This window comes from Vanellus vanellus (assembly GCF_965231255.1).
Source record: "Vanellus vanellus genome assembly, chromosome: 17".
NCBI classification, from domain to species: Eukaryota; Metazoa; Chordata; class Aves; order Charadriiformes; family Charadriidae; genus Vanellus; species Vanellus vanellus.
Genome location: NC_138922.1, coordinates 8023578 through 8048159, shown reverse-complemented (window position 1 = coordinate 8048159; position 24582 = coordinate 8023578). Strand labels below are relative to the sequence as shown.

General features: G+C 58.1%; 1 protein-coding gene across 1 annotated transcript; it reads right to left on the bottom strand.

Moving 5' to 3' along the window:
• Positions 1-8436: 8436 nt before the first annotated feature.
• XYLT2 (xylosyltransferase 2) lies at positions 8437-21086 on the bottom strand (the record flags this gene model as incomplete). Its single annotated transcript, XM_082492177.1, has 11 exons — positions 8437-9538; positions 9890-10223; positions 10666-10861; positions 10975-11237; positions 12133-12309; positions 12723-12939; positions 13098-13178; positions 13593-13795; positions 14097-14272; positions 14747-15218; positions 20952-21086. 11 exons carry the CDS (start codon positions 21084-21086, stop codon positions 9216-9218), a joined length of 2577 nt encoding a protein of 858 aa, XP_082348303.1. The 3' UTR covers positions 8437-9215.
• Positions 21087-24582: the final 3496 nt, after the last annotated feature.

The following is a 24582-nucleotide window of genomic DNA, read 5'->3' as shown; positions in this document are numbered from 1 at the left end:
GGTCTTGACTGTTCATAAAATGTGTTACTTATGTTCATTTAGTATTGAGCAGCCTTTCTCTGGAGAACCATTGTGCCACTGGATGAGTTTTCTCTGCAATCACTCTTATTTCGGTACTTGTCCCACTAATAATTACCTCTAGCTATTTTTACTCATTTTTAGACATTACTGTTCTATTTGTATCTTAATTCAAAATACTGCAGGAGAGGACAAATCCTTTTCCACTTGCACCTAACTCTGCATCTCGGGAAGCTAGATTTTTCCTTCTAACTCACCTCAATGATTAACTCAAATATCTGAAATACTGAAAGTGTTCCGTTTACTAGCCACGTGAGGCAAGTTCACGCTCATGAAGCGAACTCATGACTAACTTCAGAGTGCCTGGTAAGATGCACAAGTCTGGGGTGGTATTTGGAGCTCAGCAGCTGGGGACATATCATAAAGCCATAATCCAGAAGACTTATCCTTTTGTCTTCTTCGAGTCATTCCATGACATTTTCAAGCTTATGTTGCTTGAAAGAAAGGAGCCCGAATGCCCTATGGCTAAACTGATCTCACTTTATCTACGTGTTTGTAAACAATTTAAAACATTGGCTCTGCAGTAGAAAACAGGTTATCAAAGTCGGTGGTGGCATTATTTGATTGTCTGCTCTGCAGAAGGCAGCTAGGTAAACGGGGTCAGCCACGCGTGTCCACCTTTGCTTTACATTCTTCATGGAGATCACCAGCTATTTTGTCCATGCTTTTCCTGTCCTTTCCCAGCTTGCATATCCAGTCAGAGGGTTCATCTTGGTGGTCGGTATTTGCGTACAGCAGGTGTCACAACCCCTGGTCCCTCTCCAAATCTTTATCTGAAGTCCACACAAAATTGCTGTCAGTCACAGAGGACCATTGCTGTGAGAGCACAGGGCGATGCTCCGATGCAGATTTGTTCTGCTCCTCACAGGTGAGGATTCCCCGCTGGTATCCGATACACTGATAAAGTAGAACATTTTATAACCTAAAAAATAAGTAGCACAAGACGACCACTGTCTGAGGTCTGATCCTTGGCGTGCCGGGCAGTGCTTGCCTCACGGAGGTATGGTACGCCAGCTGCCTGGAGGAGCTCTGGCTGAGCAGACCTTCACCTTGGCTTTGCCCCCTGTGTAGAAGCAGCTGATCCATCGCCTTTGGTAACAGTACATTTGCCAGAGAAGAGTGAGCAACGTTCATGGTTGCTCTGCTCGGAGTGTGATACCTGGTGGTGGCGCCATGATTGTCCTGGTGCTGTGGGAGGGACGACTCCGCTGGCAGGGTCTCACCTGCCTGTGTCTCGGCTGATCGCAAATCTGGATGGAGGTCTGAGGTTTGGCTGCTCCTTGCGGACGAGAACAATGTCACAGGCACTTCTGTTGCTGACACCACAAGAAGAAGCAGTATGCGGAGGCCAAGGTCTTACACGTCTGTGTTTCGCTGAGTTTGGTAGCTGAGAGGGGCCTGGAAAGGGTCTGGCACACCTCGTCTGTCCAAGGTCTCTGAGCTTATTACTGTTCCTGAGAAAGCTGGAGGATGCCTCAGAGCATGCTCGTAGGGAGGCGGCATCTATTGAGAAGAAAGGAAAAGCATTACGGCTGATCCGAAATAACCAGGAGATTATCCCACCTCTTCTTACAGAGCGGATGACAAGGCTCACAACCACCACTGCCTGAACTTCAACTCCTGCAGTCCTCAGAGCAGCGAGCTGCTGGCCAGAGGAACGGCTGGAAAAGGAGTGCTCATCACTGGTTTGCAACGCGGCGAGGCAGAGATCCACTGGAGAGGCACGTTCCCCCCTGCTCCCTCCCCCCATTCTGTGCCAGGTCCCTGCTCTTCCCTGTCCCCCTTCAAGGACTTGTCACAATGCCAGAAGAAACCTGACTTTTGTTAAAACAGGACTGTTGTTGGCTTTCCTTTGACCAAGGATCAATTACTGGGATTTATACAAGCACCTTCAGAGCGGGTCATCTGCCCAGGATTTGTTAGCAAGCACAGCAGCGGAGAGGAACCTCCGGGCTCTTGTTACGTTTATTTTGGCAGAGCTGGGCTAGCTTTGTCCCCGTAACGAGTGACAGGAGTGGCACGGGGATGTTATGGAAGAGCTCCCGTTGCAGTTCAACTACTCGTCTTTGGGGCCTCTCCTGTGCCCTCAGTGCTCTGGTTTCAGGGCAGGTATCATTAGTTACAGCTCCAAACACCGAGCGGCAAGTGCTGACTATGCCAAACTTTATGGTCCAGCTTTAGGAACCCAAAATCCAGGTAAATCGATGAACATTTAGTGCTCTACTCAGGTTTCAAATGTTTCTGTTCTGCTTTAGTCGATGAGGGCTCCTTTGTTCAACAGGAGTCTCTTGGGCCGCTGCCGCAGGACCTACTTGGCAGATGCACTCGCTTTTCTCTATTCTATTGCGGGAGTGCAAATCTTAAATGTTGTAACAGGCAAAGCCTCTTGCTCATAAATAAGCCATAAACACTTCAAGGTAATAGTGAGGGACCTCCCAGGAGGTGTCCTGCAGGGAGAAAGGAGCAAGAAACCTTAGAAGCCTTACAGATCTAAAAATAACATTCCCAGCTTGGGCTTGTACCAAGCAGATGATCCGAAGGGCCTCCTGCCCTTTCATCAGCAGCTCTACCCTGCCTCCCGGCACGGGCATTTCTGCGAACACACCGGGAGAGATCGATCATTAACCAGCACAGATGTACACCAAAGGAGCCTCCTGGTACACTTTGTGCCCTTCCCAGAGATAAAAGCTATCAGAGAAAGGCAATCGCAGAGAACAGAGTCCTTAGCTACTGCAAACTGCTGAAGCAAAACCCAGATACAGACCAGAGCGGGGACTGCCCCCCACGTCTCTGCCAGCACCCTCGTGCCGGGGAGGGAGAGCTCACCTCCTGGGACGGCTCTGCCCACAGCCCAAACCTCTCGGCGATCATCTGATGGATTTCCCGCTGGCGATCTTTCTTCCGCACGCTCTCGTAGCTCGGCAAGCGGGGTTGCTCCCAGGAAGGGAGCTGGTAGCTGCTGGTGGGTCCGACGCAGAAGAGCTCGTCTCCCTAGAAATGCCCACCCCAGAAGAGAAAAGTCAGCGTGGTGACAGCTCTCTTCGCTTGGAAGTTCATGGCCTGGTGCCACCTCAAGTTACTTCAGGGTTCGAAGTTGTGGGTGCCCTTCCTCGAATCCCGAGAGAGGAAATCCCCCCTCTGAGGATGTAATTCCACCACGACCTGCTTTGCAAGATCCCAAGTCCCCCGAGGGACTTCATGCCCACACCCCTCAGGGCACCACGGTGTCCTCTGCAGCATTCCTGGCCTCCCCTGCAGGTTTTTACATACGAGCAGCACTTCCCAAAATTGCTCCTGCTCTCCAGCACCTTCTCCCTATGCCTCAGGAGCTCCCCATAACCACAGCTTCTTCCCAAAATCATCGGAATCTTCACTACCATTCCTCCCCCCCAGCTCCCATCGGGGACCCATCCATCACCTGCACACCGGCGTTCTCAGCACCGCTCTCCAGCCGTGACGCTCCGCACTGGGGACCCACCAGCCGCTGGCTGCTGCTGAAGTAGGGCGGGGGGCAGTCCTGTAACGAGGGGTCGGGAAGGAGGACGTGAACAAAGCCGAAATCCCTCACATCAAAGCCCAAATCCCTCACATCCCGCTGGGCGGCGAGTGGAGCTCAGCCAGCTGACCCAGGCCAGCCTGGGAAGCGGGACTCCGGGCAGGGGGGAGAGCTGCTACCTCTGCCCATTTGGCTCGCACGGCTCTCGCCGCTGGTAGCCAACCTCTGCCTGCCTGCCACCAACGCCAACAGCTCGGGCACATCCTCACCGGGCAGTGCGGGCAGGCAAAGAGCCGGGGCCAGGCAGCACCGCTACGCAGCGCAGCCGGAGGGATGGCAGCCCAGGGCAGGGTTTCATTCAGACTCAGCAGAACCTTCTCCCTTCAAGGGATGACAAAAAAACAACCCAACTATTCCGCTAGTGTAGATAAGAGCTCCGTCACATGCTCAGAGTTACAGAATTTGTAAATGCTTATCTACCGAGGTAGTCATTTCAGGATAACGTAGCAAGCAAATCTGCAGAGCGATAGCTGTTCTGTTCCCCAACAGTCTCGCTCCAGTTAAAACTCAATTCTCGATCAAGGTGTTAAGCAACCACAGGGATGCCTCTCGCGGAGAGCAGCCCCTCGAGCCAGAGCCAGGACTCAATCTGCGGGCCGTCCCTCACGCTCTGAAAAGCCCCATCTCTGCCATCAGAAAACAGATTCCCACAGCAACCAAGGATTCGCAGGGAGAACTAGGAATGACAGATTTACTTTTGCTCTTAACGACTGAGGAACCGTTTGTCTTGGCCTTACGGCGCAATTACAGAAGCTGCAGGAAACAAGGCTGGCTGGGGGTGCAACTATTTGTTTTAATAACTGATTATCAAAACCAGCACAATCAGCGCAACCACTTGAAAGCTGCCTCACATCACTACAACCACTTCACTTTTTCTGATGGAAATACATCCTAGATACGTTCCCTTTCCATATATAGTTCTTCGCATCCACATCCATCTGTCCCCACAGCCCTTTGCTAAAGGCAAGATGCCTTCTCCTGGAACCACCCACCTGAGGGCCAGGCCTGAGCACAGCAAAGGCTCTGCAGCTCACGGCGCGTCCTGCACAGCCCTGGGGAGCCACTCTGCAGCTCCGAGACCTCACCCCAACACGGCCACAGACAGGGCGTGGGGAGGAAGAGGGGGAAAGGAGTGGATGCGGCCAAGCAGGCAGGGGACACCACCAGCACAGCCCATTCCCACCATGATTTCTGTTGGGGACTTCCCAGCCTGTGCTGGACTATTAAATTTGCCTTTCGCGGCACAAGACTCTCTGTCCCCAGCTAGCCAAGGCTGGATGTCCCCTCTTCTCGCAGGGACTCGGCACCGACAGCCCTCCCATGAGCAGCCATCCCTGTGGCCTTTGGAAGCTGAGCCTTCCCCAGGCGGCCACCACCACAAAGGCAGCGCTGGCTGAACACGCTGCTCTTTTTCCATCACCAGCTTCTCCGCTTAAAAGCCAGCCCCAGGAAATTACAGATGCAAGCAAAAGGGCTTTGTGTCTCGCTGCTCCGCGCCTGGGAGCTGTGCACAAGAGAGCCAGTTGCCGGGGATGCGAGCGGTAGCAAGCGGCATTGTCTGCCTTTGCCCTGAGCTTCCAGCCCCCTTCCCCGCTGGGCCCCTTCCCTGCAAAACAGAGCCCCACACGGCTGTGCCGAGGGAGGAGGACACCCCTCCTGAGCTGCGTGAGGAGCTGCGGAACCAGATATTACCCCCAAGAGCACAGCCAGGCAGGGTTGGGCGGTTGGATCTCTTGGGTAGAGTGGGAATAAGGAGAAAGCAGAGCCTGTCTCTGCTCAGAGGTCCCACATCCATCAGGGAGTGCAACAACGCAGTCCCGCAGACCCCAGCGCAAGGGACCAAGGGCTCAGGGGGCAGCGGGGGGACTCGCGGGCAGGAGGGGGAGAGGGAGGACACTCACATACTGGCTGGGGGTCTGGAAGAAGCGACAGGAGCAGAGGAACTGGCAGCACATGGGGTCCCGGTGGTACAGGAGCAGCAGGAGGATGAGGATCGCCACGATGAAGACGGAGGTGGACACCGCTGCCAGGGGAAGGGAGAAGAGGCGAATGAGCTGGTGGCCCACAGGGTCCGTGGGCCTCCCGGCCCCCTTCACCCTCTGGGTGTCTCGGCAAAGAGCAGCTTGGAAAAGCCCTCGAGAAGCCAGGTTCACCTGCTGCCGGTCCCGAGGACGCCGAAAACCCCGTTGTGCCCCACATCCCTCCATCCCTGCGAGACCGGGGACGAGATGCACAGCCGGAGGGACTCAGCCCCCGCGAGGAACGGCTCCCCGGCATCTCCCGCCCGGGGCCAGGGCTCCCGGCTCACACTCGGTACCTCGGCAGGCTGCCGGTTCCCCCACGCGTTCCGGGAACCCGCGGCTCCCACCCAGCCCACACTCTGCTCTGCGGAGCCCACCCGGTGCCGCCAACCCCTCCCCGCCGGCCCCAGGAGCCAGCAGGGATCCGGAGAAGAACGGGAGCGGGGGGGAAGCCTACAGCGAGCGCTCCCCCGGCGCGGGGGTAGTCGTCTCGCCAGTGCAGCCCGAGGCCGCTCCGGGAGGCAACAGCGGAGGCTGATCCCGCACGGCGGCCGCCCCCACCCGCCACTCACTCGCCGCGATGACGATAGCCAGGACGTTGCTGTCCATGGCCGCGCCGGCGGCCGCCGTGTGCGCCGAGGCCTCGCTGGGCTGCGCCATCCCGCCACCGGCGGCCGCTGCACGCCGCCCGCGCCCCACCGGCCGGGGGGGCGGGGCCAGGCCGAGAGGGGCGGGGCCAGGCCGGGAGGGGCGAGGCCGCTCCCAGTGCCGTGCGTCCAGCAACGGCCTGCCGCTTCCCATTGGCCGCCGGCTGTATTGGGCGGGCGGAAGGCGGGGCCGGCGGTTGCCGTGGCGACGCGGCGCGCGGCGGGAGGCGGGGCCCGGGGCGGACGTGCGGGCACTGCCGCGCTGCAACCGCGGCCCCGATCCAGACCGGCCTCGGGCCGAACGGGCGGGCTCCGCTCCCCTCCGCTTACAAGCGGCCCCCGGCCGAGTCACGCCCGGGCCAGCCCAGCTCAGCTCGTCGGCCGGTGTCCCAGCCCCACGCGGCGCCGTGCCGGGATTACCGAGAGCACCGCTGTCCCGGCAGCAATCGGGTGTCGCGACAAGGAACAGCCCCAAGCGCTGCCCCGCTCCCGGGGAGGGAGAGCTGGGCTGGGCTGCGGGAGGCTGCCAGCCCTCATCCTCTGCTCCAGCCCTGCAGGCACCGGGAGGCGCCCCATTCATTAGCTAATTAACGTTTTAACTTAAGCGCTAAGTAATCCGATCGGGCAGTACCTACAGGGCACCCGCCGCCAGGACCGGCCGCACAGAGGAGCAGCAGCTCCGGCTGCTCCGTGGGTGAAAACACGGGTGGCAACTGGGCTCCGAGCTCTCACCCCCGGGCCCCGGGCTGAGACAACCCAACAGCTCGGGTCTGGGTCGCCCATCAAACAAGTGCACCTCTAACACTGCACATCCTGGTGCCCAGCACAGATTTACACCCTCCCCAAGGTGGCGGGTGGAGGGAAAGCACCCCCAAAAAGCCTTTTGGAAACCCAGCAGCTCCCCCCACCCCTCACCCCTTCCAGCACATGCTGCAAAAACCTGACACACCGCACTGTAGAGATATAGATATATTTGTGGTGATGTTGCATATTTAAGACAACTTTACATAATGCTTCCGACAGAGTTTTGGTGTCCTCCTCTGCAGTGGGGCCAGGCCCTTGCACGGTCCCCCACTCACCCCACTTCCCTCCCCAGCCCCAGAGCACGCCACGAGGGAGTGGGCGCAGGAGGGGTGGGCTGGAGCGAGGGGCAGCAGGTATCTGCCCTCTTGCACCAAGGTCTCTGTCTCCCTTCGGTGTGAGGAGGAGCCTGTTTCACAACGTGCCTCTTGCAGCACCAGCATCCTTCAACCATGGAGACTGGGAGTACGAGCCCTGTCAGGCGGGGAAGCCCTGGGCTTTGGAGGGAGGTGAAGGATGGCACAGATCTTTGGAGATAGCAAAACCCGACTGGCCAAACCACTGGCTCCTGCTGACCCTGCCTTGAACAGAGGGGTTGGCCCAGATGGTCTCCAGCTCATCCCCAGCAGTTCCCCCGTCCCTGCGCAGGGGCAATATCTCTTCCCAGGCTGTGTCCGAGTTCCCGCTGCAGTCCCACATGGCACACGTGAAGCATCTTCCCAGGGTGAAAACCCAACCCAGACTTCTTTATGCAGCACTGGTCTTCAAGAAAGGACAGTCCCCGAGCCTGGGAGGATGGTGGGGAAGGAGACGCTCCGCTGCACCCTTTTGCTGGAGGAGGGGGGAAGCAGAAACAGCGGAGAGCGGATAGAGTCTGCTGGACCTTGTCTCGCCTCTTTGCTTTTTGGCCAGGGAAGCTTTTTGGCCAGGGATCCAGCTGATCCGGAAAGCTTCTGCCAGCCAGGGAGAAAAGAAAAGGCTGGGCCTAGGGGCTGTGGCACAGGGCAGCCCGCCAGGCAGTGAGCTTCCGTCTCATCTGCACCAGGACGTTTTTTGGCAGGGGACTGGGGCATCCCGGTGCCCAGCCCCAGGGCATTTGCTGAAGCGGAGACAGAGGCAGCGGAGTGGCTTGTTGGCCTTGAACCATGAACCAAGCGCTCCCCGACTTGCAGAGCCGTCATACAACACACAGTGGCAGCTCCAAACATTTGGCACCGTCAGGCAGCACCCCGCAACCGCGGGGCAACCCTGCCCAAGGGGCAGAGAGCTGCAGTTCCCCAGCAGCCCCCAGCAGGAAATGGGGAAACAGCAAAATAATAATAATAACAACAACAACAATACTACTAATAATAATAATTAAAAAAAATGTAAACAACCCAGCACCCTGTCCTGTAGCACCAGGACACCCAAGAGAACAAGGTATGTTACAGTCCGAGGGGAGATGGAGACACAAGGACTTCCCGACCAACGCGGGGTCTCGTCTCTATTGCACTTTGCATCATATATAATTCTCTCTATATATATTTATAAAAATACAAACTAAAGGGCTGGGGTGGAGGGGATGAGATGCAAGCCCTGGGCCAGCAGCAGCTCTGTGCATGCAGCAGGCTTCCACCCATTCTGCTTCTGCCTGTCCCCAGAGCCCCTTGGCAGCCCCCCGGCAGGGTCGCCAGCAGTACAGGGCCTGATCTTGCAGAGATCCAGCCCGGGGCTGGGCAGGGTGCTGAGTTGGTCCAGAGCCTGCCCATCCACCAGCCTTCCCTGCATCCCCCCATCACCCCTTCCTGAAGCTCCTAGGCCTACAGTAACAAACACGCAGCTTTTCCCAGCCGCCAGCGCCATCCGCACCCCTGCAGTGACGGGCGCCCTGCATGCTCTCCCCGGCCAGCAAGTGCCCATTCCTGGGGGAGGTGGGCAAGACCAACCTCACACCTCCCCCTCCGCCCAAAATACCCCACAGGAGAAGGTTCTTCCTGGCCCAGAGGTTCCCATTCACTCTTCCTTGAGTGACTACGGTGCAAATCGCACAGGGTGATGTAGTCCGGAGACCCCCCAACATCAGTGACAGAGGATGCTCCTCGCTCCCAAGGCCGCCCCCCCTAGCTGCTCCTGCTACCTCAGCCGCCCGTCAGGTTTGACGGGCCCCAGTTCTGATTTGGGATCCGGTGAGAGGGAACTCCAGGAGGTTTTGCTGCAGGTCTCCAGGGAGCCGCAGGCAGAGGGGCTGCCAATGCAGATGTCCGACACGGACCAAAAGGCGCTGATGGCACCATCCGCCCAGTCCTCCAGCGCCTTTCCTGTCAGCTGCGCCTTCCGCACCGCATCCTCCTCTGCCTCCTCAGAGCGCGGCAGGTTGAGGATCCCCCCAAGGCCCTGGAAACTCTGCTCCATGTACTCGTTGCGGGGGGGCCCGCCATGCAGCCAGTTGCTGTCATCTGGGCAGGACAAAGAGAGAAGAGAGGGGATCAGCAGTGCAACATCCCGGCACCTTGTCCTTCCTACTGCCACCCTCCCGGTGGGGCTCAGCACCCCATCCCTTTGCAACCCCAGCTCTCCTCCAGCCTGAGGAGAGGGGTGCTGCTGTGGGATGGATCTAACTGACCCGCAAACAGGCCTTTGCACCTGCCCAGAGGCCTGGTTTGAGGACTCACATGGGCAAGAGGACACCAGCAAGGAAGAACGGCTCATACCTTGTCATCAGCTGCAGCCCAGAGGCCAGCACCAGGGGAAAGCCTGCAGGGAGCCCTCCACCCCACTTCCAGCCCTGACCTCCAGAGCATCCTCACCCTTCCTGAGAGGCTGCTTGCGGTTGAAGGTCTGAGGCACCACCAGGAACTGGTTCTCTCCCAGGGGCTCCCAGAACTGGAGGAGGCGGATGGTCCAGACACCAGGGCGCAGGGGCCGATTGAGGGGGGGCTTGTACTGGGTGAACTCTGCCTCAGAATCCACCGTTATGTCGTAGGAAGCAGCAATAACGTAGGTGGGGTCAATCCACACCACCGTGGCTGTCAGGTTGGGGCCCCGCGACCACTTCTGCATGGCCACTGGCTCGTCAAAAGGCCCCATCAAACCTCCAAAATTGCGGAAGAGCCTTTCCTTGGGGTCCCACTCTGTGCCCACCTGTAGGGACAGGAGGCGTGAACAATGGGATGCTGGGCAGGGAGATGTTATCAGCTCAGGTTTTGCGTTTCACCTCCCCGAATCAGGGAAGGTACAAGCTTTGGAGCTCAAAGCAATGCACATCCCACCCTCCACTGCTCTCTGCCTGCCTGTACTACACCAGCACCAATCCAGCTGTGCATGATGCCTACTGCAGCCGCAGGTGCTGGGCACCACAGCTTCAGCTCCCCCCTGAAAGATCCTCTTCAGACCTCTTCCCCACCAATCAGCTCCACACCCCACACAGAAGCCAAACTCCTGGACAAAGGTTTGTTCTCAGACATGACAGTGGCACTGTGTCCCTCTGTCCCCACAGCATTCCGGTGGGGAGGAAGAAGGGCAGCATGGTGTAGGAAAGCCGGGGAGGAAAGTGGGTGTCGTGAGGGAACCTTTCCCCATTTACCTCAAGGTTCTGTAAGCGGTTTGCCTGCCCTCCATGACCCAACAGCTTGAGAGCTCCTTGGGGCATCATCCACACCTCCAGGGACTCTGCCTGCCCAGTTGCCAAATTCTGCACTTCCTGCATCACCAGGTAACCCTGGAAACGGTCGTCATAGAAATATAAGTGCACACTGGATGGGAAGCCTCGGGCCTCAAATCTGGAGAGAGAGAGACAGACGGAGAGGTTGCATATCTGAGCATCAGCATCCTCCCAGCATGAGATGCAGGCCGCCACTCAGAGCCCAGCTTGAGCTCCTGGTGAATATCCCACCTGCAGAGCTTGTCGGCCTTCACTGCCAGCACGGATGCGGCTTTGCGGAGTCCCAGCCTGGAGAAAGCCGTGTAGAAGGTGAGGGCGACATCGCTGAGGCCGCTGAGTCCATCGACATGGTCGTAGACGTTCTCCCAGTATGCCTTCAGTGCCGGTGTGTTGGGGGGATAGCTGCCATAGAGGTGCGTGTCCAGGATCTCCAGCACCTCCTGGTTCACCGTTGACTCAAACTTGCGGGCAAAGAAGGTGGGTCTGGAGAGTTGCTGGAAAAGCACAGGCATTTCTAACATCATTGGCTGCAGCCCCTCTGCCCTCCCACCTGAGCGGAGCAGCTGGGAGGGAGACAGACTGGGAAGAAACATGCTGGGACCCATCCTGCCCTCTTTGACAGCACAGGTTAAGGAGCAGCAAAGCACAGCCAGCCTCTATGTGGGATCCTCTATGGCAGGATCAGTGGGAGCATACAGTAGACTTACTGGTAATGCAGATGGGTTCCCATCTCTCCCACTGCCTCCCCCTTTCTGTGCTCAGAAGCAGCCATGTGTCATCTAGCTCCTTAGCTGCAATCTCTATTCAGATGGGCCCCACCCTGCAGAGCCTCTACAGAACCCTGCATGAGGTCTGGCCATGTGGAACAGCTTGCAGGATCAGGGCCCTGCACTATGTAAGCCCAGGACTGCTCGAAAATCCTGGCAACTTCTCTTTTCAGGGCTGGGTGTATCTCCCCCAAGCCCCCCTTGTTCAGTCTACATCCCTATACACTGAAACAGTTTGTCACAAGATGTTTTGTCCTGCCAAAGAGGACAGCACTCTGAAGTGGTTTTACTGAAAAGGTATTTGCCCCAAGTGACAGGTCTTCAAGGAAAGAGCAGGAAAATGGGAGGAGAGAACACCTGGGAAGAGGAACAGCACTGCAAGCAAAAGCCTGGCTGCTGGGCAGGACACTTGGCTTTATCCCGCTGCCCAAGTGTTTACAGGCATGTCTACAGCGAGTCCCATGGCAGCTGGGAGCCAGTCCTTCCCCTGTCCCTTGCGGGGCTGAGGTGAGGCTCGTGGGGGCATGCAGAGTAGCTGGCATTGCACCCAGGGGTGCGCCCACAGGGGAGCGAGACAGGGAGAAGGAGAGGGAGCAGGAGGAGAAAGGAGGATCTTGTTCACCTGTAGCCGGAGGAAGTCCTGGGGTTTGAAGTCATTTGGGGAGCACCCGCACCAGTCGACTATGTGTTTATATTGGCACTTACAGCCCAGCTTCCGGTTCCAGTTGGTCACTCGTAGGTTGTTATCGACCAGAGTCTCGCAGGCGTGACTGTTCTCCAGGACTGTGTGGAAGAAGGACTATGCACAACAGAGAAGGGACAAGAGACACAGTGAGGATGGACGGTTAAAGAAGACCCCCCCACCCCTCACTTGCAGAGGAACAGGGCAGGCCTCGATAGCTCCCAAACAGAAACCTATCCCTGTTCCCAGCACAGGGCAACGCATAAGAGACCAGGCTGTGCAGCCCCATCAGTTCTTGTCCAGCCCTGGCATCTGGACCTAAGGCAGGGCTAGATATAAACATGACTCTTGGCCTGTCTGCTCCTCTCTCCCCTCTTTCATTCTGGGGTCTGGACAAAGGGGAGGCACAAAGCTGCCCGAGCAGAACCATAAATGCCCTTCGCAGCTACCCAGGGCAGGGATGACGTGGGACAGAGATGTTAACTACAGTGAGAAGAAAATCCAGCCTGTGCCCCGCAACCAGCACCCACCTCAGCTGGCAGGAGCGTGTAGGTGTAGAACTGGCGCAGCTGGGACACCAGCTGGTCATCGGCGTAGACCACGTACTCCACAAAGCTGCGTGTCAGTGAGAACCAGTCGGAGCCCCCGTCCACCACGATGCCCTCAGGGATGTGGCGCTCGCCCAGCCGCCACATGTGGGAGTCACACTCGTGGAACAGGCGGTCCAAGCCCTGCTTCTTGATAAACCTGGGCATGGGGACAAGATCAGGCATTAGGGGTGTCACCCACTTCACTGAATGCAGCTGCAGCCAGACCATCCCCCCTGCCCCAGCTGTTTCAATTCTTTTATGAAATCCCTCCTCTTTCTGTTCCACCAGTTCAGCTCTGCCCCTAGCTGGGATTACCTGGCATTATCTCGGCCATGAGACTTGAGGAAGTTCTTATCTCGGTATTTGGACAGGAACATCACCAGCTCCTCATTGGTCCTGAGGTGCAAATTAAAAAGCATTAACGGCCCCTGGGGTAAAACAGTCCAGTAAACATTCATGCTGCAAGAGCTATCAGACACAAGGAGCCTAAAGCTGCTCAGTGGGTGCTGACTCAAACCCTGGTCCCATCACTGGGGAAACAAAGACGTGGCATCTCTGCTGTCTGGCGTCTCACATGCATTTTCGCCTGCAACACCCAGACCACAGGAAAAAACAGCCTCCAAGGTACCGGCTGGTCTCCTCTGCAGAGACAGGACCAGCCTGGCCCTGGAGCATCATCACCAGCATGTGGGTGCAATCTCCAACCCCATCTTCCCTCAGCTCCCTGCTCCTCCCTGCCCCTCCCAAGGCTGCTACAGCATTACACAGCTTGAACACCTCCATCATCCTCTGCCCCAGCAAGGTCCTCACCTCGTGGGGTAGTCAGTGGCACTCAGGTTGATGAAGAAGTCCCAGGGCCACTCAGCCAGTTCCAGCAGGTCTTTCATGCTACGCAGGTACATCTTCAGCAGACTGGCACCTCCCCAGATGGTCACCATGCGCCAGGGCGTCACACGGATGTTGGGGTAGTGCCGGGCCAGCTCCACTGCCTCGTGATGGAGGTAGTTGGAGCGCTGTCAGGGACCACAGCTCACAGTCAGCAGGGGCTCGTCTTCCTCTTTGCCACCAGCCCGGGGTCAGCCCTTACAGCAGCCTCCACAGGGAGGAAGGCAGCAAGACAAGACTGCTCTGGGCAGGAGGGATAGATCCTGCTTCCTTGGGGTTCCAGGAATAGGGGTGGAAGGATCACAGCTCCATCAGCAGTGAGGACAAACGCTACCTAGCCACTTCCTCCACTCACCACTCACTCACATCCCAGTGACCGATCCAGGCACTGTTAGCATCCCCCCCTCCCCTCGCCCCTGCCCCGAATACCTTGTCCACATGGATGTAGAAGAAGTGCTGCTGGTGGTACACCGCCTTGATGAGCCGCTTCAGCTGGCGAATGGCCCTGCCGTGCACAACCAGCATGTAGGCAATGCGCACGGGCTTGCTGGGGGGTGCCTGCTGCAGCCGGCTCTCATCCCACTGGATGACAGGGCTGATCTTGCCTGTGCAGGGAGGGAGAGGGCTGTCAGCCACCCCTGGCCTTGGCACCCACCACCCCAATAAACCAGGGAGACCTGAGCAAGGTGGGGGACAGCAGGGAAGAGCTCAGCCTCAGGCAAACCCCATCATGCTGCAGTGCCAGGGCATGGTGCCAGACGCAACCCCGTGGTATTAAATTGTCAGTGACGCCTTGGGAAAGGGGTGTGTGTCCTTCTCTGGCCCCTCAAAACAGAAGATGCAGCTGGGCCTGGCTCTGACCTCTGCAGGCACCGCAGGCTGGGATGAACAGCCCAGTGTAAGGAGGCTAGCACAGCTTTGATTGGATTAGAGGCAGTGGTAATCTGAGAATCAGTGACAGATTGAGGCCACTTTTTGCCAGGTGGGACAGTTTGGTGACATAAGGAAGGTGGCCCACGCGCCTGGCTGGGATATTCCCGATGCCCAAGGGCAATCGGGAACACCCCAGCAGGACTCACCCGAGAGCTGGCAGTGTCGAGGCACAGACTGGGGCATGAGGCTGCCGGCCCGGTGCAGGCACACCACGTTGGCGATCTCCTGTTGGCACTGCTTGCTGCTGGCTCGGGCCAGCGCTGAGAGGGCATCTTTGCCTGTGATTTCGCACTTGGGAGTGAAGCTGTTTTCGGTGGGCTGTGGAGCCCCCTCCACGCTGCCCGTGTCACCCTGCTGGAAGATGGCCAGCTGGGCCTCCCCACGCGGCTCTGTCAGGTTCCTCTGGCTGGAGGAGTCCGGCATGGCCGGCAGCCTCCGTCCCGGTTTGTGTCTCGCCGTGACGGCTCTCACCACCTTGGACACCAACGCCCCGGGGCTGTCCGGCCGTCCCCGCCATCGCCCGTGCTTCCGGCTGGCGCTGCCCCGGCGCCCAGCAGAGCTGTCGGAGTCCTTGGAGCCGTCACTGCTCTCAGGCAATCTGGCTTTTTTCTGCCGCTCCTGTACCAGTTTCAGGTGGATGCAGAAGAGAGAACAGACAGCATTAACTTGGGCCTCCTTCCCCCCAGCTCTGCCAACACGGTCCTCAGAGCATCCTTGTTCCCGGAGCTCAATATTTCCAGTTCCCATGTTGCTCAGTGCTACAAAACAGCAGGCGCTCTGGAAGCAGCCACTGTGCAAAGAACATTACACCGCCCCTCTGCCACGTAAGGTCCCACAGCACCTCTCTGCGTGGTCCTACGCCCCCATCATGGGAACAGCCCCCTATATGCCAGCAAGGGAGACCCCAATTTGCAGATCCCATCATCACAGCACCCCAGATGTACAAAGAGGGTCTCACTCTCTGCCACTGAGCTCACTGCAAGACTAACTGGCCAAGGTTCAGTGTGTCTGCATCAGTCACCAGCCACCCTCTGGGGTCCAGCATGGGCGTGGGTACCCGCAGATGGTGGGAACGAGCACAGGGCCGCTCTGGCTGGCGGTTATTTCACCCAGAGGCAAATGGACCAGCTCCTCCCTGCCACGATCATGCTGTGAGCCCAAGCCTAGCACACCCATCTGGGAGCCGGGGTCCCAGGTGGCCATGGCTGTGCTCTCTGGGGCTATAAGCACCAGAAAGGCATTGAACAAGGTCCTGTCTGTGCTACGTTCCCTGGGCCCCGGCTCCCTGTGCTGGGCTGGAGCAGCCGCTGTGATCGCCAGCTTCTGTAGAAATCCCTTTAACGAACCCTCCTGCTGAGCCAAGCGGATGTGTAAAGGGAGCAGTTAATTATGCTTCGTTACCTCTGCCAGGCTGGCTGATGAACAGAAACGAGTCAGCCTTGGGGAGAGCAGAGAGTTGGGAAGTTTGGATGCCTGCGAGAGCCATGCTCATGGGAAAGCACTTTCCCAGTGAGTGGTGCCTGCGGGGCTGCCCCCCCAGCCCACTGCAAGTGCTCTCACTGGGCCTCCCAGGGCTATCGCACAACACCCTCAAAACCCTGCCTGTCCAGCCACTGCACTGCCACCGTGGGAGGCATCGAGCCCATCAGGGGCTATTCCTGGGCAACATCATCTTCTGAGGATGGGCAGATGTCTCGCAAGTACAGCAGGACTGAATTAGCCCCCTGCATGAGCCCCCCTGTGGGCATAGTTGCTAGGAAGATCAAGGCCAGGAGAAACCATGTCATACAAAGGCTGAAAAGCATCTGGCAAGATCTGCCCACTCCAGTGTCCCTGAACTACCCATGTTGTGGTGGCACAGCCTGCAAACTGTGTCTACCCAGGAAGGGGTCAAGCCACCACTTAACTTCCAAGGGGCTGGCATCAGCGAGGATCAGCCGAGCCCCCTTCTGCCCAGACAGGCGTCACAGGCAGCCCAAGACAGGCGGCAAACCATTCATTAGTCACCACGCAGGACCATCTGTTTGAGTTATAAACCTGTTTTCTCCGCTAAGCGTCACAGGAGTCGGGAGGGAACAAGCGAGGAGTGAGTCTCTTCCTGCAGGGACAGGGCTGAGCCTGCAGAAGAGACCCACCAGCACCACTCACACCCTCCGCTCCCCAACACACTTGGTTGCGGGTACAGCCCCCACGCAACGTCCACCCTCGGTTACAGTCCTGCTCATCCCCCTAGAAGTGCTGTTCCCAGCTCACAAGCACAGCCGGCTGCCTTCCCCAGTAGTGAAGTCGTTACAAACATCACCAGCCTTTCCAGAGCTGCCAGTTAATAAACTCAATGGCTCCTAATTACTGCACCACAGCAGAGCGATCCCTCCACCCCAGCCTAGCAGGGAACGACTCTGGCCACGTTGCTTTGCTGTATTTAAGCCTTGTGCACAGGACTTCTGGCAAGGCTCCCCATCCCCGATCTCCCAACATACACAGATTACTCCGGACACCAGCCAGAGGTCAATTCTCCTGTCCTGGGTCCCCTAGATGTGACACCCCCACCCCCACAGTACCACAGAGCAGTGGGGCACCCCATCCCCAGCACAGGTCTGGCTGCGCCAATGTCTCCAAGCCACCCGCCATTGCAAGGAGCAGAGCTAACAGCATTTGGTGCCCTGCAAGATTCCCCCTCTGGTTGATTGACTCTGGTGTCTGCCACATACCAGCGCTCATGAGGCAAAACCAGTGCCAAAATGTTCCAAATTCACCAGAGGAATCCAGACGCTTGATTGCCAATTGCAGCAGCAGATCCTGAAACCTCACAGTTAAAATGGCTGGGGACAGGCCCCTAAGCTCTTTGGGCAGGGGGGAAATAAAAATCAAGGAATCTCAGCAAAGCTGGAATAAAAGCTGTTTCGTAGGAAGCTTCTCTAGAGGCTGCAGCACATGAGGACACCAACACACAGACCTCAGAAAGGTGCTGCCTCCTGCCTGGAAAGAGAAAGATAGGAGACGAAGTGGGAGAAGACGTGACTGGGCTAAAACACTTCTCCCAACTGACAGATCCTCCTCTTCGCCCACAAGGACACTTTGTGGTTTGCATTTTACCGGTGCCAGCTCCACTGTGGACCAAGCACTTCAGGACGCTCATATGCTCACTCAGGAGCTGTCGGTATCACCACGATGGAGGCAGGATCGCTCTGGTCCCTCGGGTTCCCACCTTTGTGTGCAGACAGGCTCGCATGGTCTGCAGTGGGGATGCTGTCAGCAAAGGGCTAGGTACTGATGGGAATTTCCTCTCCCATCTGTCAGGCTGGACAGGGATTGTGGTGTTTAATCCCACTGGAACAAGATAATTTGGCTTCCTGGAGGTAGGAAACTCAGTGTTGACCTGGGTGGATGGAGACTGATTAAACCTCTGCTGGTCTGCATGCCATAAAGCACGTTTGGTGAACAAAGGGAGCCTGTAGGACCCTGACATTGGGCTTGCAGAGAGAAGCGACACGATCCAAGCGGCATGGACTTCTCAAGGAGGGTTGCGCTGGTGGCTCTGATGTGGCTGAAGCCTGTTACAGGGCAGTGAGCGGTCAGTGCTGCTGGTGCCGGATGGATTTACAACCTGCTTTGGTGAAGGGCAAAGATCCTCCCTCAGCGTCTGCTCAGCTTATACCAGGGAACCACCGGGGATGGAGCATGCCAAGCAGGGGAAGCTCTTCCCTCATCTATGAAGGGAAGGAAAAGGAAACCAGCAGGCTTTGAAGAACTGAGCAGGACAGAGAAACAGGCTGCCACCAGCAGAGATCAGAGCAGCCCTTTTGGGAACACCTAGGCAGCACGGGCAGCTGCCAGCCTGGGGCACAGGGCTGCAGTGCAGCCTCCAAGCTCTGCAGGTGGCAGTCTGGAGGGGGAGGTGAGCTCACCTGACTCCAGACACCCCACGGCATTTACAGGACTCGAGTCTCATTTTTGCTCTATACAGTGAGTCGCAGCCCATTGGTGGTAGGGACAAGCCAGGTTAGAGCTGTGTCCATTAGTGGGAAGGAGCCACTTACTCCAGCAATTAAGAAATCTTAAGGTTCCCCAAATCCTTCCACGCCTGCAAGGTCATGCTCTCATGGGAGGGTTCCTCCAGCTTTACCAGAAACGCTCCTGGGGAACAGTGGCTCCTCCAGGTCTGGCCAAAATCAGAAGCTGCAGGAGGGCACAGAAACCAAAAGCTTTGCCATTTTATAAGAAATAAAGGTTAATTGGACTTTTCCCAGCTTGCTAATGGGCTTGGGCTGCCTGTAAAGTTCAGGATGATTCTTGCCTTCTCCAAAGACATTTGTCTATTCCCAAGCCCTGGAGTCATGGCTGCTGGTGGCAAACCATCCCCTCTCCAGGCGAACAGGACTCATGGTCAAACCTGTCAGCTGCCCAGCTCAGTTTTGGGAAGACACCAGGGGAAACCAGGTGAGGACTGAGGCCACGCAGGGCAAGAGAAGAGAAAAGCACATGAGCAGCATGGGATGGTGCAGAGAGGGAAGGAGAAGCCAGGACAGGTGAAGTGATTTGATCAAGGTCATGGAAAAGGGGAAGGGGCAGTCGGGCACTCCTAGCTGCCAGACCGGTCTGCTTTCACACTCTCAGTGCCTTCAGATCAAGGGCAACTCCATGTCCCCTCTCCTTGCCGCATTTATTCCCTAGTTCAGTTTTGGTGATGGGTGTACAGCAGCACCTGAGGGTGCTCACAGCCATTCACAGCGTCCCAACAAGAAGCCTGGGGCTGGGAATTAACCTGCTGAGTGAAGGTCTCTGCCTTAGAGACCTTCCTCCGCGCAAAGGGCTGCCCAGTTCCCCTTCTCACCTCTTTGCTCTCAGAGAAAACTTTCTAGTCCTGTGAAAAGACCTGCCAACCACAGGGTCACCTTCCACACCAGGGATCTCTCACCCCTCCAGCAATCCCCACTTCTCACCTCATGGCCACTGGCTTTGCTCTGGCACAGCTCTCACACTCACCCCACGCCTACCCCTACACAGCTCTTGCCACACACTGTCCCCCCCTCCTGCCAAACACGGCTTCACCATTGCCCTGGGGCTTGTCAGCAGCCCGCAGAGAGTCTCTACAGCCCCCGGAGCATGCATGTCCTGCTCAAGATGAGGGGCTCAGGTCCCATACAGACGTTTGCCAAGGAAGCCCATACAGGGACTCTCAGCCCTTCCCCAATGCTCTTGGAGAAACCAGCTTCAGCCACTGGTTCACCCAGATGCAGTGGGCCTGGATATGGTCCAGGCAGCTCACAACAAACAAATAAATTCAAATAAGCAACTCAGAGGTCAAGAGCTTTGTTTGAAGGTGGCAGTAGCATTTACCAGAGGCCTGGGTCCTCCTTGACACCTGCTCAATGTCTGACCTTGAGCAAACACCCTCGCCAGCTCATGCCTCAGTTTCCCCACATGTAAAAAAGAGGTGATGCCTTTCGCCTTAGCAGACTGCTCTGGTATAAAGACAACAGATGACTGCAAAAGGTCCTTGTACCCTTGTGCTTCACAGGGACATCCCTGACCGGACCAGCTGCCACAAACTTCCTGAGCTGCTGTGCGTGCTCTCCCCAGCTCTCTGAATTACCGTGTGTTTGCGTATTTCTCTGCCTCAGGCATCACCAGCCTCAGCTTCCCACAATGTCCCTAAATCACAGAGAAGTGTGAGAACCCCGGTGAGCTTCCCACGCTCCCCACCTCACGCCGAACCCCAACAGACACCCCCTGGGCCACAACATCCTCTTCTCAGGTGCCACAACTCCACACTGCTGCCTCCGGAGCCCCCTCACAGGCCATGGCCCACTGCCCACCCCACAGCCACCACCCCCCAGCAGCCTGGGGCCTGTGGGACCCCCACCCACCCCAGGGACCCCGTCCTGGGATGGGGCCTCGACAGCCCCACAGAGACACCCGGGGGGGGGGTGGTGGTGGTGTACCCCCTTGGTGTCCCCTCCCAGCTCCAGAATAAGGGGACATGCCAGCCCTTGGGGCACTGCCCCCCTAAGGACCACCACCACAAAGTCCTCCCCCCCTAGGAGCCCCCTCTCAGCACGCACCGTCCTCCTATGACCCCCTCAGGCCTCCCACCCACCTCAAGCCCCTCCCCGCCTCCCCTGGCCTCCTCATCCCCCTCAGGCCCCCCACTGCCCCGCTACCCCCCTCACCACCATCCCCCAGCCCCTTCATGGACCCCTCTACTCCCCTCAGCACCCCCCAGCCCCCTCACCGCCCCCCCTATCCCCCGGTCCCCTCCGCCCCCCCTCAAGCCCCCCGTCCCCTCACCGCCCCCTCGGCCCCCGCCGGCAGGCCCCGGCCCACGGTCCGGCCTCCCCCGCGGCGCACCTCGGCCGGTCCCTCCTCGTCGAGGCCGGCGGAGGTCCAGAGGACGAGCCCCTGGAGCAGGAGGATGGCGAGGGCCGTGGCCACCGCCAGCCGATAGCGCCGCGCCAGCTTCCGCGCCCGCCCGCTGGACACCATCGTCACGGCGGCTCCGCCGCGGCAGGGCGGGCTGCGCCGGCGCGCGCCTCCCGCGCGCACGCGCCGGCCGGGACGGGATGGGAGGAGGGGTGGGGGGGGGGGGGGCGGGGCCGGGGGCGCGCGGCGGGGTGGCCGCGTGTGTATGTGCGTGAGTGTGCGCGTATGTGTGCGTGTGCGCCTTTGCGCGTGTGAGTGAGTGTGCGTGCGTTTGTGCGAGTGTGTGTATGTGTATGCGTGTATGTGCGCGCGTGTGTGTGTAAATGTGCACGTGTGTGTATGTGTATGTGTGTGTGTATGTGCGTGTGTGTGAGCGTGTGTGCGGGCATGTGTGGATGTGTGTGCGTGTGTATGTGTGTGTGTATGTGCATGTGTGTGAGCATGTGTGCGGGCATGTGTGGATGTGTGTGCGTGTGCGTGTGTGGATGTGTGTTCATGTGCATGTGCATGTGTGTGTGTGCGCACGTGTGCAACCATCCATGTACATGCCTGTGTGCACCATGAGTGTATGCATGTCTGTATGTGTGCACCGGGGGTGGTGTGTGTTCATGCATGTGTGTGCCATGTGTGCATGCAGGCACTGGGGGGTGTGTGTGTACACGCGTGTGCATGCATGTGCATCTGTGCACTGGGGTGTGTGTGCGTGGAGGGGGGAGGCTAGGTGTGTGCATGTGCCCGTGTGCATGCATGCATCACTGTGTGCATGCGTATGTTTGTGTGTGTGTGCGCACGCTGGAGTGTGTAAGTGTTCACACATGTGCATGTGTGCACCGCGGTGTCCGTGTACCTGTGTGCAGCAGGGTGTGCGTGTGCTTGTGCACGTGTGCACCGGGGTCCATGTGCACACACTGGGGTGCGTGTGGCCGTGTGTGCCCAGTGGAAGGTGTCCCTGCGCGTGGCAGAGACGTTGGACTTGGAGGGCCTTTAACGGTCCCTTCCCACCCAAACCGCCCTGTGGGTGTGTGGCCGGGGCATGAGACACCCGCTGGGAGCCGTGGGCACAGCCGGGGCAAACCCCGCAAAAACCCCACCCCGCTCCTGTTTCTGCCGCCATAAAACCTGAAAAACTTCAAAACCTCTCTTGGGACACCCACCCAGCGAGAAGAGCTCCGGGCGAGCTCCCGTGGTGGCTGCAGGCTGCAAAGTGTGCCCGGCATGGGACATGTTCTCCAGAGCAGAGCTGTGCCGGCGGCAGACCCTCGAGGACCACAGGAGCTACAGCTTTGCTGGCAGCCCCCCCCCCCCCCCCCGCCTTATCCCCCATAAAAGCTGCTCTTGGAGGGGGGGAAGCATTTCAGCTGGGGAAATAGGAAACAGTGTCTGGGTGGCGATAGCGGCTCCGTGACCTCCTGTGGGCTTCCTGGGCAGATCCTGCAGATAGAGCCGGGGGGAACGCCGCAGCCTAGGCTGCCCGCAGGGTTTTAAGGGGAAGAGGTTGAGATAAGAGGGGCTCCCTGGGCTTCGGCAGGAGCTCCAGGAGGGACTTCCCTGGGACCCCATCCCTGGAGATGTTCAAGACCAGGTTGGATGGGGCTTTGAGCAACCTGGTGGAGTCCCTGCCCAGGGCAGGGCGGTTGGAAATGGATGATCTTTAAGGTCCCTTCCAACCCAAACCATTCTATGATGCCACGGTTCCCCTTGTACAGGAGGAATTTGGTCCGTGCCCATAAAGGCCGAGAGCTGCAGGACTGCCTCGGCATCTCCACACCGGCAGGAAAAGGCTCCCCACATGCAAAGGCGAGACCTCCCTGCGGATTTAATGGTGTTTAGAGGCTGTTTATCAAAAAACAAGCTGGAGGTGCTCCCACAGCCTGTCACTTCGCAGCATGCTGGGCAGCAGGAGCAGTTTGGGAAGCAGTTGCGCAGCCCCCAGGGGTGCAAGAGCCGTGCTCCCCCACGCCGCCTTCTTCTTCGTGAGGGTACCTGCCCCAGCACACGTCCCTGGGGAAAGGGGAGCAGGGAACCTCCAACACACATGATTTCTGGTGGAGAGGAGGGAAGTGCTCCAAGGAAAGATGCAGGTGCTCCCCAAATGCTGCCCTCTTCCCCAGAGGGGCTGGAGCGGAAAGCTGGCTGCAGCTGTCCTGGTGCGAGGGTTGGTGGCCCAGCCTAAACCATGACAGCACCCCTGGTTCATGGTGGAGGGGGGGTAAAACGTGTGACTCCAGCCAGCAGCCCCCCAGATAACTCCCTTCCCCTGCATATAGGGGTATATGTGTAGGTATAATATACCTGCCGCTCACATAACACCCAAGTTCCTGCCAGACCGTGGCCAAAACCATTTATTACACGAGTTATTTAAACTCAGTTATGGTGCAGCTTCCTTAGATAAACCCCGGGCAGCAACAAGCGCGCCTCAGCCCCAACGCGGGCTCCTCTGCCCGCACAGCCTTCTTTCCACCCTCGGGCTCAACCTCGTGGCTTGAACCAGCCCAGAGCCAGCGAAACCCCAAGGAGCAGAGGACAGACACCCACCTCCTGGTTATGGAGCCAAGGCTTCCCTGCGGTACCCCTGCTCAGCAGCCCCCCTGCCCCAGCCTAGCTGCCCGGGGACCCGTAGCCCTGTGTTTCTGCCTCGTTTGCTCTCCTGCTGCCGACGGGGTGGCATAAAAACGGGGTTGGCAGCAGCACCCCACCTCTTCAGTGAGGGCTCTGCGCTTGGCTGCTTGCATGGTCTCCCCTTCCTTAAAATCTTGCTGTGGCAGGAGCAGAAGAAAAGCTGCTTCTCTGCTTGGATCGCCCTATCTGCTCATCTCTCTTTATGTGCTAATTGGGTGCTGCAGGCTACAGGAATTCATTAATGAGCCAGGCAGGGGGGGTTCTCCTCACTCTGTCCCGCTGGCGTTTGTCTCTCTCCCCAGCTTCCCACGGGCTCCCCGTTTGCCCAGGGACCACTTTTCTCTCCAGCAAGGCTCAGTGGCTACTTCTGGAAGAGGCTGTCCAGGGAAGCGGTGGAATCGCCATCCCTGGAGGTATTTAAAAGCTGGGCAGACGTGGTGCTGAGGGACATGGTTTAGTGGTGGGTTTGGCATCCTTACATGGAGGTTGGACTCAATGATCTTAAGTTCCCTTCCAACCTAGACGATTCTATGATTCTATGACTCTCTGCCTTCCCACCCCGGTCAAGGGAAGACTTTTCTCTGCTGCTGAGCACCCCGAGTATTAGCAAATTTTGTTATAGAGTATATATATATTCCAGAAGTCATCCCCCTTACACCTGAACCAGTTACAGGGGGTTCAGGATGTGAAATATATGTGCGATGGAGGGCAGGTGGAGAAGGGAGCGGGACTATGCGGGACGAGGCGGATGTCAGGGAACATCCCTGCCTGGCTGTGCCCGACTCCCTCGCCCATGAGGTTCACTGCTGGTCGGTCGCACACGACAGCAGTAGAAAGTGAGCCTGTCTCTGAAAAGGAATTTCCAAAATACTCCTGCATCCATCCCCCTCCCGCTGTCCCTCCTTGCTCAGGCTCTGCCCTGGAAGAGGTGGTGGAGGAG